This window comes from Vitis vinifera, chromosome 3 (genome assembly GCF_030704535.1).
Source record: "Vitis vinifera cultivar Pinot Noir 40024 chromosome 3, ASM3070453v1".
Taxonomy (NCBI): domain Eukaryota; kingdom Viridiplantae; phylum Streptophyta; class Magnoliopsida; order Vitales; family Vitaceae; genus Vitis; species Vitis vinifera.
The window spans coordinates 1,702,263-1,717,361 of record NC_081807.1 but is presented as its reverse complement, the minus strand read 5'-3'; the positions used below and the strand labels follow the sequence as shown (position 1 = coordinate 1,717,361).

The 15,099-nt window shown below is 32.3% G+C and overlaps 2 protein-coding genes across 3 annotated transcripts; one reads left to right on the top strand and one right to left on the bottom strand.

Moving 5' to 3' along the window:
- The first annotated feature begins 108 nt into the window (after positions 1 to 108).
- Positions 109 to 3,768, top strand: LOC100250325 (chloroplast protein FOR GROWTH AND FERTILITY 2). Its single transcript, XM_002279015.4, has 2 exons — positions 109 to 622; positions 2,709 to 3,768. Exons 1-2 carry the CDS (start codon positions 314 to 316, stop codon positions 3,546 to 3,548), a joined length of 1,149 nt encoding a protein of 382 aa, XP_002279051.1. The 5' UTR covers positions 109 to 313; the 3' UTR covers positions 3,549 to 3,768.
- Positions 3,769 to 4,656: 888 nt separating this feature from the next.
- Positions 4,657 to 10,127, bottom strand: LOC100255504 (CDP-diacylglycerol--inositol 3-phosphatidyltransferase 1). Of its 2 annotated transcripts, none has more exons than XM_002278953.4 (10): positions 9,844 to 10,127; positions 9,664 to 9,748; positions 9,512 to 9,561; positions 8,004 to 8,043; positions 7,768 to 7,812; positions 7,611 to 7,676; positions 7,327 to 7,441; positions 7,170 to 7,226; positions 6,974 to 7,072; positions 4,657 to 5,038 (listed from the first exon to the last, which is right to left on the bottom strand). In XM_002278953.4, the coding sequence occupies exons 1-10, from the start codon at positions 9,902 to 9,904 to the stop codon at positions 4,979 to 4,981; spliced, it is 678 nt and encodes a 225-aa protein (XP_002278989.1). In that variant the 5' UTR covers positions 9,905 to 10,127; the 3' UTR covers positions 4,657 to 4,978. The 2 variants fall into 2 exon arrangements, with proteins under 2 accessions (XP_002278989.1, XP_019073554.1); XM_019218009.2 differs by lacking the exon at positions 4,657 to 5,038 and adding an exon at positions 5,086 to 5,529 and having other exon boundaries at positions 9,844 to 10,088.
- Positions 10,128 to 15,099: the final 4,972 nt, after the last annotated feature.

The following is a 15,099-nucleotide window of genomic DNA, read 5'->3' as shown; positions in this document are numbered from 1 at the left end:
TGTTGAAAACCCAAAATTGAAATTTAACCGTAGTTTTTTTTTTTCTCATATCGAGAAAAATACCTATCCCTCCACTTATATATGGAACTTACCTTATATTAAATTATTAAAAGAATCTTATCATCATCATATCACTGGGACTTACTCGTATTCATGTCTGTCTCCACCTCTTCATAATTTCAATAGTAATAATAACGATGATGATTATAGGAAATAATAATAATAAACTCACCCCTTTGCTTTATCCTCATCCCTGCAAAATCTACAAGTGTCTTGAGAGAGAGGGGGGAGAAAACGGAGAGAAGCAGAGGCAATGGAGCGGTTGATTTACTCGTATTCTCCAATCCCCTCCAAAGTCCGTCTAAAGCCCTTTTCTCCTCTCTCTCCTATCCCTTCACTTCCTCCATTCGACTCCTCAAGACTCTGTTTTTCTTCCTTCTCATGCACCCATCTCAAGCGCCTCAACGCCTCAACGCCCCATTCTTCTTTTCTCTGTTCTTTAGCGCCCTTGCTTGCATCATCCTCGTCTTCCTCGGCTTTCCAGGCTGAGTCACCCGACGAGTCGGTTTCCCCACCCAGTTCTCTCCCACAGATCGTAGCAGGAGCTTCCCAGCAGCGAAAGGTGTTGATTTCTATGCAATTCGTGTTTGGGTTCCTGAGTTTGGATTTAGGTTTTTAGTTTTTAAATGCCAATTGACCTGCCGTTGCTTCAAATCCATGGATTTGTGGGTGTAAGTTCTGAAAGCAATGAACTTGGATTTGTAGGGTTATCTTAGCGTTTCCTCTTCTGGGTTTCTGTGAGATTTCTAAAAGATTTCAGGGTGATGATTAAATTTTGTGTTGTGATGTTCATCAGGCTTTTGAGAGGTTAGGCTCAAATGGGAACAAGTCAGAATCCACCCTAGGCCCTCAATAGTTATGAAAATTTAATTTGGAATCCCACCCACAACTTTGGTGCAGATAGAATTTTTAATTTTTCTTTCTGTTTTTCTCTGTGTTTTCCTCTACCCGATGTAGCATGATTTTAATATAAAGCAAAGTTTTTGTAGAGAAAGGGCCCCAGTCGATGTGTTTCTTCTCCTAGTGTTTGGGTGGAAGAGTTTTGGTGTCTCATGTGTTGTAAGACTTGATTCTTGCTTATTAACCTGTGATGATTGTAAGAATAAGATATACATAATATTCTGAATCTCTGATTCAGAAGTAATCTACTTTTTGTTGTATGTTTGAGCTGCATCATATGATTATTTATTGCATCCTTTGGGTGGGGTTGTGGTGGGGAGGGAGAAGTAGAAGTGGGGAAGTTTGTGGTTGGGTGAGGACTTATGGTGTTGATGTGGGAAGAGATTCCCCATGGTGTATTAGTTTGGAACAGATTTTCACATCTAGGACACCAAAAAATGGAATCGATCTAGATGCTGTCCAGATGATTAGATATGTTTTGAAATGTGCAATAGGGAACTACAAAAGGTTTCAGTTCAAAGAATTCTGAGTGCTTTGGTGATAGAATGCTTCTATTTGTTCTGGCTTGTACAGTGTTGAAGGCTTATTGTCATGATAAGAAGTTTTTGGAAATTTTCAATGGGAAACTATAAAAGGTTTCAACTCAAAGGATTCAACTGTTTTGGAGAGAGAGTGATCATATTGATGTTCTCTTGCCTATGCAATGTTGGAGGGCACATCATTCTGATGAGAAGTGTTTCTGAAATATACAATTGCAAATTCTATATATTTTCGAAGTGAGAAATTGAAAGAGAAACATTCTTGGAAACAAAACCACCCCCCTCCCCCCACTTCTTACTCTTTCACATAAATACTTCGGCTGCCCTTATGATTCTGAAAATACGTTAAGCAACTAATAGGCTTGATATCTGTCTGATATGCGCTCCTTTTGTTACAATGCTTTAGAATTCTTTGTAATTTAACGAGATCTGGTAGGTTATAACTTCTATGTCTCTCATAAGTAAAAATTGAGATCCAGGAGATAATGCCCAAATACTCTTTTCAACATAAATAAAAGCAATACATTTTAGGGCTCTTACATTTTAGCAAGATATTGGCATGCTTTGTGCATGAGCCTAGTTGTAGAAGCATTGCCAGAGAAATGAGTTTGCCTTATTTGGATCAGGTCGTTACCAGAGTTTGAATAAAAGGCATTTATTTTTATTAGTTTTAATTAACAGCATTAAGTTTTGGTATTTGATGTGGGGGTATAAAAGGGGAGAGCAAGACAGCTCCTCTCTTGATTAGATGGTATGGGTTTTGATGACTTAAGTTGCCATTTTAGTTTTTGTCACCAAAAATCGAGCCATATTGATGGAGGACTGTAATAATGAGAGAAGTGAGTTTAGTTTTCCTTTCAAAATATTAGGGCTGTAGGAAGCATTTTTAACGAACTAAAGGAGTGTGTTTGTAGTTTGCCAAATTGTGGTTGTGCTTACTGTTATCATTAGTATCTATATTTACTGTGCCCTGGACCAAGGATTCATGACCTGGTGTTTTTTTCTCTTTCCCCTTTTTATTTTTCCCATTTTCAAGTTGAAATTGATTTTAACTAGTGTGTTCATTCATCGTAACTTCCCCAAAAAGTTGATGGTATCTGCACGCTGCTAGTTGTTGGTGATTTCACCTTCTAAATGTTCAATTATACCATTCATTTTGGCAGAACTAAGAAGAATGTTGATGTTCTTACCATTCTTAAAATGTTTCAGGCAGCAACTGCTGGGACAATAACACTACTCTCAGCTCTTACCATTCTCTTAATCCACCCAGTTCTTGCACAACCAGCTTTTGCAACTTTCCAAACTGCAGCCAAGACTGGGGGTCCAGCTGCTGCTACTGTAGGGGGACAACTCATCCGGACTGAATTACTAAGTAGTGCTTGGACTGGTTTCTTTGCTGGCTGCTTACACACACTATCAGGGCCTGATCACCTTGCTGCTTTGGCTCCACTCTCAGTTGGCCGTAGCCGCATGGAAAGTGCTGCAGTTGGAGCCCTTTGGGGCTGTGGCCATGATGCTGGTCAGATGATCTTTGGCCTGCTCTTTCTGCTGCTAAAGGACCGCCTCCACATTGAAGTCATCCGAACTTGGGGCACCAGAGTGGTTGGATTTACTCTACTTGTTATTGGAGCCATGGGAATCAGGGAGGCCTCAGAAGTCCCTACTCCATGCGTGGCCGTGGAGAATGGTGAGTGTGATGTTGGTACCTATGAGGCGCTAGAAAACCCTACAGCTAAGAAAAAGAAGATTGGATTTGCAACTTTCGCCACAGGGATCGTCCACGGCCTGCAACCTGATGCACTGATGATGGTCTTGCCTGCACTTGCATTGCCTTCTCGCTTGGCCGGTGCTGCATTTCTGGTAATGTTCTTACTAGGGACTGTAGTTGCAATGGCTAGCTATACTGTATTCATAGGCTCATGTAGTCAGGCTCTAAAAGAAAGGGTCCCTAGAATAACTGAGAAACTCACTTGGGCTTCTTCCCTTATAGCAATTGCTCTTGGATTTGCCATTCTCATTAGCCAGTTTTTCGGGTTTAGCTTGTACTGATTCACATGACCATATTCAGGTTTAGCATGTTCTGAGTTTCCTCCAGTCCTATAGAAAGATCTTGAGAAGGCCCAATGAATTTGGTTACTATCAAAAATTCATCTTCATAGCATCGAATATTTATGAGAATCATCCTCCTTATCATTAAAGGTTGTAATCTCTGTAATTCCTTTATATTCAGATTGATATTCAGGTTGGATGAAGTGCCCCATTCTACAAATCAGTCCATTTTTCATTAATGGGGTCATTTAACCTCCGTAATCTCGATTAACACAACACTAAATGGAACTGCAGAATTGGTTTTCTCCATGATTGTTCCTTTTAACTCCAAGAAAATCAAGGAACATGTAAACACACCCTTGAATAAATTTCTGGTATTCGCAGCAGGCAGCTTTAGGAAGAAACTATATTGCCTTTTTGTCTGTAATTCTACCATCATAGCCATACTTGTTAACTTATAAAACATATCGTGCATCATGTATTGTATTGTATGGCATATCATAAGTTTTTTTATACTTATATAGTGAAAAATAAGTAGAAAAAATTTGTATTCGTGTTTAGAAAGTATAAAATATAAAGTAATATTTAACCAATTTTATGGAATATAGCAAGATGTAAAAAGTTAAATCATATCAAATCATATGAAAATATTGAATGTTATAACTTTGACAAGTTTAAATTAGATGTGACTTTAATATATAGTTTCATCACATAATTCAAAAAAATAAACTTTTTCAATTTTTAACCATGATTTTTAATTCTAAATTTTAACTAGACATATGCACTTATTATGTTAATAGATATATATATTCACAATAATTTTTGTCCATGTTTAAACCATTCAAATAAAAAATTTCCTATATTTATTATAAAAATAAATTTATTTTAGCTTTTTCTCTTTTTTATAATTAATTTTTAATCTTGCAATATATTTTAAACAATTAATGTAATAATTCTTTTACCCAAAAAAATAATTTTTATAAAAAAAAAAAATTATAACAAATGGTTGAAAATGTATGCATCATTGTCTCGTAATATCACACATATGGATTACGATACATATCGATTTCCATAAAAATGTATCATAAGTTTTTAACAACAATGATCATAGCAAATGAAAGAGTTCAAATATAACAAACAATGAATGTACAACATATTCACAACATCAATCAGCATCATCAGTATTATGACAGGCTAAAAAATGGAGGAAAAAACTAGAGAAAACTCTATCATCCAAGTGGGTATAGTCTTTTTTTTTTTACTTTCCTTCAGTTGAATGTTAAATGGAGAAGTTAGAAGGGTTTTCAATTTGCAACTTCAAACATGAAAATTTTAGCCTGAAAATGTGGGTACAAGAGGCTAAATCTGGTTAGTCCACCCCTCTTTGTCAACATACAAATGAGGCTTTGTAACTGAACATATAGACAGCCTTAGGGTTTCTGCTTTTTGTTGATGTCATAAAGCACACACACATCTGCTGCCGTCTTCATCTGAAATCACAACATGAATTCGAATCGGTCCACATTAGATGAGTTCATTGAGATAAAAGCAAAAATAAAATAACTTGGTCACTCAAAATAATTCAAGAACATTGATCATACACAAAAACACAAATTAATCTCAGCCAATTTAAATACCATGCCACTCTTTTCTTTCTGACCAGATATGGGCAGAGAGGTTTTGTGTTTTTTCTAGGTAGTTATTTTTCTAAATCAAACATAGATAATAATGCTGTAGCTGTAATATGTAAAGGTGTTCAAATTCAATTAGAAATCCATGTGTGGAACAGCCTCATGGCACATCATAAGGGTGAGCCAGGCCACCTGAAATCAAGGATGAGCTCATAAAATTTTTAACCCTTTTCTATTGCACCTCCCTTGACATCTACCAGTCTTTCCTGTCTTAAAGAAAACAAACACCTGACCCAACAGTCTAGGATCATGAAGGGAGAGAGGGAAAGAGCCTTATCCAAATTGTGGTCCTGCAGCACAAGTTTACCAAGAAACAATAATCAATCAAGATATGGCAGAAATGTGGTCCAATACAAGCGCAGTAATGAGACAAAGCTCCTATTTTCCCCATCAGGTTTGTGAACATGAATCTAATTCAAGCCCAAGGATTAGAGTAGTTCCATATACCCCACAAACTTTAAATTAGAGTCAATCAAATTATCTGATATAAGACTAATTAATACTTCAAGGCTTGAAAACAAATATGCCTCACCCTCTGCAAGATGCAAGTGAAACTTCCACTCTGACTCATCTCTATTAATGCAACCACCCCCTGGTACTAATCCTCTTCATCTCTATTATTACTCCAGGCATAACATGAGCTCCTGGATGAAACTTCTATTAGACCCCAAAGATTCAGCTGCTCCCTAAATAAGTCCATTTTCCTTTTAATCCAGTTATCATAGATGGGGGTCACCTTACTAAAACCATCCACAAATAACAGTTCAGGTCTCTTTTTTTCCATGGGTAACTTCTATCTTAAATCACTTAGCTACCGGCCAGGCCTAGGGGACAATAGGCCTATGACACTTATTTGAAAGTAGATCCTAAAACCTAGTCCATTCTATACTAGCATGTGCTCCAAACATGGATGCCATAGATAAAAATACCATTGCTTACAAGCGATATATATCAACCAGCCTTATCGACACTACTATTTTAAGTAAACGTACTTGTGAATATTAGATATACAAAATGAATAACTCAAACAACCATGCCGCTTTTTCCTTGTTAAGGAAAAATGGGGTAGAATAACACCTTTAAAATATTAAAATATAGCCAACTCAACCAGCACTCCCAATAATTAAATTCCATTATCTTTAAACTCATATGGTGATATAAAATAACTGAAGGGTAGAGGTAAGATAACATGAAGTGAAAAGCACATGCTACATAATCCTTTAGTCCAAAAAGCATTGTTTCTTAGCACCTTGCACCTCCAGCTTACCATATCTCAACCAAAACACACGGTCACAAACCTTTTTGCTCCTTCCCAATCCAGCAAACTATGTTTTAATTTCTCATCAACTTAATGTTTGAGCAATATGTACAAAAATCTTTAAGAAATTTCTTATCAATATACCATTTGAATCCAGCATTGTTCCATTTGGTGATATTTTCTACATTCATATACAGATTTCAAACAAATTTTACATAATACAAGCACATTAAATTAATAAATATGAGCACCATAAGCATATACAAACAAATCATTGATATCTACAAAGGGCATGCATTCACTAAATGTTTGGGTGAACAAAATTCAGGAAATGCATCCCATATTCACTGGCTTTGTAAGCTAGAAATGCTATTATGTTGCATTATGAGTGAGAAGGGAATCAATTGTTCCACAAGATCCAAAAGAATTGGATTGATACAAGTTATTATAGAAGTCATGAAGGTGTCAGGTGTTACCTGTATAACATTGACAGCCTGCTTGATTGCCCACCCAAACAGGACTGACAGGACTAAAGCAGACAGAAGAAAACTCTGTTTTGCAGCATGCAGTAAAACCTAAAAGGAAAGGACACAAAAGAAACCAAGATAACATACTGAAATTCTATCAACATTCAACCAAAAATGTAATGCTGTCAAAGAAAAGTAGGCTTACATCAATCACACTTTCACTATGGGGCTCTGCAATAAGAAATAGGATAATGTATAGCACCTGCAGGATCAATAGTCACAATACAAGAAAAAAATCAGTGGTTACTTGAAAGAATTATCTTAAGTAAACAGATGCAAAAGGAAAAAAAAAATGCAATTACCTCACATGCCACACAACAGAAAGCCATAAACATTCGGTTTCCATAGTACAACTTGAAAAGCCAACTACTGCTGTCTTTTACATCTTTATGACTAGCCTTCCCTAACAAGAAAGTACTGCAAGGAGAAATGTCAAAATAGTTTAAAGTTTAAACATTAAAGATTAAACAGAAGTTTTACCCAACCTAAACATCTCAGGAAGCATTAAAAACTCATGCTAAGGATCAAATCCCCCACATCCATTCAGGCAAATCCAGAAAGTGCGGAATTGAAATAAATAAAATACCTGTACATTTGCAGCCAATGGCTGGCAATATCCAAGGCAAGCAATGACAAGAAAACTAAGCCAGGCCTGGACAAAGATCCTATTAAAATGCTCAGATATGAATCCATACAAATCCAAATCAATTATCTTAAAAAATCAAGAATAAAGTAAATCCCACCTATATTGTTGGGAGAGGATTACCAGTAGACAAGCAGTGCTAATCCTGGAATACAGAACATATCAATTAAGATGGCAACATAACCATAATGGAGTGGTGCAGAGTTCAAGTGAACAACTATAACAGAAAAGCATAAAAGAGACTAACCAGACAAATAATATTAATTGAAAACTTAATGTTTGCATATGTTCATGTTCATGAGTATATGTATGAGACAGAGTTTCAAAGAAGATCACCTGTCTGTTACCATGTCCAAAACAGCTCCAAAGGTTGAAACTGAACCAGGAAAGTGAAAATTGAATTAATGCTACACACCAAAAGTAATTGTTCATAAGTAATTAATTACTCACTCTTATGAAATAGATTTAAGATCATTAAAATGAACAAGCCACCAACAAAACCCATATATCAAACAAGATACAGAAAAAAAGCAACGCCATTTCAGCACTATGTAGATTTAAGGGTTCTAAAATGAAAAGGTCTCTACCAAGCAATATGCTGAAATCCTTCAAGTTGAAGTTTTTGCCTTTGTAGTATAGCAGAGATCTATGAAAAAGAAAAGCTTTTAGTTCAATTTGATGTTCTTCTGTAGCAAGCTCAATACACCCATGATGGGCAAAAAGAGTATAAATCAAGACTAAAAAAATATGACATCCCAATGGCACTATTGATAAAACAGAAGATAGAAGTCCTGTTTGGTCGAGTTTCAATGAAGCTATTAGTTCTTATGATGACTTTTGACATTGAAACCGAGAATAATGCAGTGTCCTAACAGGCAAGACTTCTCTAGGACTTAGGCCCTATTCTTCATAGACTTTCAACTCTAATTATATCTCCAAAAGATGTTTATGAGCATCTTGGAAAATCTAAGGGTCTGTTTGGTTCTTGTTTTCAAGAACTATTTTCTGTTCTTGAAAACAAAAAACACAAAAAAACTTGTTTGAGGAAGGGGGTGTGTTTTTGTTTTTTATGTTCTCAAAAACCACTTTTTTGAGAATAATAAAAAAATGTTTTCATTGTTTTTCACTGTTCAAATAATAGATTGTGTTTTCGTGTTTTCTCTTCCTTCTTTTTGTGTTTTCTTAGCTGTTTTTTGTGTTCTCACAAAGGTGAGCTCCACCCAACCACCACACCCCCACCCACAAACCCTTTTCTCTTTCTTAAATTATTGAAATTAATATACTTATACATGGTAACAAAGTCACCTTTTGTTTAAGAAAATTATAATTGATGTAAAAATTTCAAAATAATTTTTTTTTTTAATTTAAATGCATTGTGCATATGAAAATTATTTATATATTTATAATATCAAGTTAATGGAAGAAAACACTCTATTAATTAAAAAAAAAACTTTCAAACATGTTTTTTGTTTTCCTTATTCTAGAAAACTTTTTTATTAACTCAACCAAACATATTTTTTTTGTTTTTGAGAACAAAAATATTTTCCAAAATTCAGTTCTCAAACACAATTTTTTTTTTTTTTCTGAAAACACAAAAAATTGTTCTCAATAATTTTTCTCAACAGTTTTCAAAAAAAGCAACCAAACCGGCCTAAGCTATTGCTGAGTGGGTTTTTTTCTTCAGTACTATTTACTTTGTGATATGCATCAGTCAGCCCTAGAAACCATTTCTAGTCGCTCCAAAACACAAAAAATAGTAATTCCAATCTGTCAAACACAACCAAACTGAGGCATTCAAGTTATGAAAATCAATCACATAAGACCATTTGATTGAAAATCGGTACCTTGATTGAATTTGCGAGCACACCAGCCATCAATCCCATCACACACAAAGCTGAAACCACACTTCCACTCAATCAATACACCCAATCCAACACACCCCCACAACCGAAAAACCCCAGAATGAAATCATACTAAAAAAACCACCAAATCTCACCTGAGAAAATACAGAACAGAGAAAAGCTTTTTGTTGCTAAAGCACAGGGCAAAGGCAACAACATTCATGAGAACTCTTATGTACCCTGAAACCCAATACAAATAAACTTAAAAACCCCATTGAAAACCACCATTTATGCCAAAAATTATAAAAATAAACAAAGAGTGGCTGAAAACACACCAATAATATTGGGAATGTAAAGATAAACTGTCAATTTTCCGAGTTTGGGGTCTTTTGCCATCTGGGATATTGGGGAGAGATCTGAGAGAGAGCAAAACCCTCGAGTTGAAGATTGATTACAGTTGCTCCCTGGGCTCTGAGTGGTTTCTTCGATGCCTCTTTTGCCTTCAAAGCCTTCCTTATTGTACAACGAAAGCCAGCGAAGCTTGTAATATTCTTTTCTTCTTTTGGGGCATGACCATTCGATAATATTTCTGTATTATATTCGAAAAAAATCATAGAATATTTCATTTTTTAAAAAGTGATTTGAAACTTTTTATTTTATTTTATTTTTTTCTTACTTTTAGTTTTAGACGATAAAGAAGACAAATGTTCATTAGCGGATAAGCTTTGAATAAGTTAGGGTCGAATTTATAATTCTTTATTTTTGTTGGGATGATTTTTTTATTTTTTATTCCAAAAATATGAAGCCAAAGCCTATGTTATAATTTTTAAAATAATATTAAATAAAAATAAACGTTCTATGAAAACTAATAAATTTTTATTTTTATATTAAATTATTTTAATAAATTTCTTTAAGTAGAAATAAAAGTTTTTATTTCCTGATAAATTAATCAAAGCCAATAATGTAAGTAAAACCAAAAGACCGACAAATTAATTTAAAACCAACTAAAATTGATCATATTGATTCGATTTTTAACATAAAAAAGGTTGGTTCAATCTGAAAATTTTGAAAACCGATTTTATCGTTTTAGTTTTCAATTTTTTATCTCATCATCAATAAAAACTGAACCAAACTAATATTATTTGATATTTAATAAATCATTTTGATATTATTGTCAAATTAAATTTAAATGCATTTAATATATTTTTAATATCAAATCAAGTTGGTTTCAATTCATTTTAAAAACAAATTAGACTTAATGTCAAATATAAACTCAAATTATGAGCTTTGAGTGCAAAATAAATACAAATCTAATTGGGTTGAAGACTAAAAAAAGTCATTAAATTGGGTTGAAATCCATCCATAAAAATTAAATCAAAGTAACCTTAAAAGGCTTAGTTTTGTTTGGTTTTTCACTCCAAATCCAATCAGTTCAATTTTTATCACATATAAAACCGATATAATCGATTTAGCTCATTTTTTACTGCAAAACCGATCAAACAAATCTTATTTACACCCCTAATTCAAACAAGGCCTAATTATAATTTTTAGTCCGACTAAAGTTTTTTACAATAGAATTTTAGATTTAGTTTCTCGTTTTATACATTGAATTGTAACAATTTTTAAAACGATTTTATTTAATAATGTACTTTCTTAGGGACAAGTATGGGCCATGAGCGCTTAAGGGGAGGCCAATAATGGGCTGGCTCAATCTTTCCATGGCTATGGGCTCCCAATTTGGACCTAACGAACAAGCAGGGTGTATGACTGGTTTTGGATCAGAAATTATGAATTTGATAAGCCATTGGGCCTTCCTTGAGCCCAAATTAAGATTTAGAAAATTTAGGGCCACAATTTAGACAGGTTATAACCCATGCTAAGCCCCTACGATACGATACGAGGGTTTTCGCTTATAAAACAAAAAAGGGTTATTTGATTAAAAGTGTTATTGAAAATTTAATTTTAAAAATTTAACCCTTCATCGTTCTTTACCTCATTTTGAAAAAAATACCCTCATTTTTTTATTTTATAAAATAATGATTTCTTTTAAAGCATATTGTGAATACTTGAAATAATTAAAGACATTTATATATATATATATATAAAAAATGAGTTCGTATTCAAACAAAAATATGAGATGAGATAAATTCACAAATTCGAGGACTATAATTTTTAACCAATTAATTATAAAAAAATAAAATAAAATATTTATTTTAGAGTTATAAAACATAAATCATATTATAAAATAAAATTTCAAATATGTGTCAAAGCTATTTATTAATTTAATATAAATGATAATGTTAAATTCAAGTTTCCACATTTAAAAATGTTTTAATAATTAAATAAAAAGATAAATTTATTAATATAATACAATTATAAAAGAAAAAGGTTACACTTTTTTCAACATCTTTTTTGTATTTCTCACATTTTAAATAAAAATAAATAAAACTAAAATTTTAAAATAAATAATAATAATTATTATAATAAGGATATATTTTTTCATAATAAATATAGCCTAAAAGCAAGATGTGAAAAAAATACCTTATGAAATGATTAAGAATCCAAATTAATTGTTTCACTAATCAATTTTCTTATATAAAAAACCACAAATACTAAGGCTATGAGAACAAATATAAAGAAAAAGTAGAAGAAAAGAAAAGTAAAGAAAAATAAAAAATAAATTAAAAATTGATAAATCTTTTTTTTTAAATCATTTTATTTATTTTAACTTACCAATATATAGATTAAATAATTTAAAAATATATAAATTTTTAATTAATTATAATTATATTTGATTTTCTTTAATATTTTTTATAGGATAATCAAATATAAAAAAATATTTTTTTTTTACATATTTTTTTTCCTTAGTATTTTCCGAACCTAAGTAATATCAAAAAGAAAAAAAAAAAGAAGTCAATGATTTGTGTTTGGAACAGAAGCCCTAGGAACATGGGGAAGATGGTTGGAAGCTGAGGTGGAGAAGAAGAAACAACAGAATGCTTACATGTAAGCAAGAAAAAAAATCCCAGAATCCCAGGAGCACTACCTCACAAAACGATTGCTACAAGACACTGAAAACCAGAATCAGAATAATCCCCATCCCAATCCCTCTCCCTTGAACTTTCATTTTCTTTTCTTTTCTTTTCTTTCTCGTTTACAGCAAATTACGGCCGATATCTTTTAGGAGATATTGGACCCACATGCCACATTCGTATCAAAATAAAAAGATTGAAGAGGAGAATGAGAAAGACTGAACGAGAAAGAGAGAGGCACGTTGGAGCAGAGCTTGGAGAAAGAAAAGAAAAGAAAAGAAAAGAAAAGAAACGAAAAGAAACGAAAAGAAAAGAAAAGAAACGAAAAGAAACGAAAAGAAAAGGAAAGGAAAGAGATGATAGTGTGTAAGGACAGTTGCAGAGCAGGCGCGATATCAGGAGGACTTATTGCTCATGGACCCAATTCTACTCTCCTCTTTTCCTCCTCCACTTTTTCCTTCTTTTCATCACTACCAGTTATAATAAAAATAATTTTTCATATTTACCTCTAAAATGATCATGAATTTTATTAGTCAATCCCATTGCTTGGTTATTAAAGGAAATTCTTATCTAATTTTTTTAATAATTAATTTTACCCATTTAACAATAAATAAAATAAAAAGGATATATTGAATTCATAACTGATAAGTACGACCTAATCAAAATTTTAGCTTTAACAAGTAGGGAAAAAAAAACATAATTTATGAAATGATCCTAAATTTAAATTAAATTTATAGAAATATTATCTTAGTTTAAAATTTTAAAATCTTGATTAATTTAACTATTTAATTTTAATAATAACATATTTATGATATAAAAATAAAAATAATATTTTAATCTTTGTAATAAACTATATAAAAATTTATTTTTGTTCATTATTTATTTTATTAACTATATGATATTTATAATTAAAAATATAGTTTTAATTTTTATATTTTTAAATAAAAAATATTAATAAATTTATATAAGTTAAATGGTTCTTCATAATAAGTGTGAAAATGATTGATTAGGTTAAGAAAAATACCTTAGAGGGAAGGTGAATTTGGTGATAATTTTATTTATTTATTTTTTGAAAATATTTATCCAAAAGCAAAAAACAAGTTAGATAATAGAAAAGTAAGAAAATGGACAAGATATGTGCATACTTCTTTTATAATGGTTCGATAATTCACCTACTTAAATTCTTCTCAAGATCCTATTCGAGTGAAGGTTCCACTGTCAAGACTTCCAATAGAAACCTTCAAGCTTTACAATTAGATTCATTCGCTCCAATACGCATTACAATCTCTTGAAGTCCCTTGGCTCAAAGTAAATAAGTAATGAAGGCTTTAAAACTTCCAATCCTATAACAAATATAATTCATAATACAAGGGAAACTATGATGGATTTTGAGATGCCCTCAAGAATGTGCAAATTCAAATCAACGCACTTTTAATAAGGACCTTTGAAAGTGAGAAGATAGATCTTTTTCAATTTAGTGTATGTGTTCACTTCTTAATAAATATAGTAGGGTTCTTCGATTTATAGAAAACAAATTTGAACACCCAAAAACACATAAAGTACTTTCGATCGATCAAGCTTTAGTTCGATTGATTGACTAATTGATTACGACATTTATTGTTTGTAGGAGACCATTGGTGTTTTTGAGATTTCATCGATCCTTGACCAATTAAGCTAAAACTTCTGTTGACAACGCACTAGCTACTAGAAGAGAAAAGAGAAAAATGTGCACCCTCAATTGATCCTTGTCCAGTTGAGCCCAATTAGTTGAGCGATTGCACATAAAAGTGCATAAAAACTTTTAGTTTGAGGTTCCAACTTTCTAACAACTTGTGTAATCCCTTTTTAAAATATTTTAAGTTAGTTTGTAAAGAATTTTATTCAAGATTTTGAATAAAAACAAAAATTTATCCAATTTCATGATAGAACATCATTTTTAAACTTAAGTATGAATGAATAAATTAGCTTTAAAATGCACAAACTAAAATTTTAGACCTAAGTGAGCCAAAATATACCATTTTATGGATTTTATAGAACACTTTAAGTCTTCAAGTGATCGAAATCTTCATGCCATTGAATTTCGTTGATAGTTGTTTGAGCTTTCTTTAAAATGTTTCATTTAAACCTAAAAACTTCACTTGATTTAAAACGTGAGTGAACTAAACTTTATTATGTAATCATCAAAACTTGATTTATCACTACTAACATTTATAGGGATAACAACGAGATGAGTTAGAGACGAGGCACCCCTATTCCATTCTCGTCTCAATTATATAATTTTTTTCTCATCCCCGTCCCAAACTGAGAGTCGGTCAGCTTGATGTGCTTCTATCCTCATTTGCAAAAAATAATAATAATCTTGTCCTGCCCTATCTTGCCCTAAAGTAGTTTTTTTTTTTTTCAAGTTAGGATTCTAACACAAAATTACACAGAGCAAAACAAATTCGCAAAACTCATGGCCAACAACCATGAAACACAATAACCTAAACAATTCCAAATTTTCATTCGTAGTTGTACAAAATCATTGCACATAAGTATCAAACACCTCAAAATCCACCA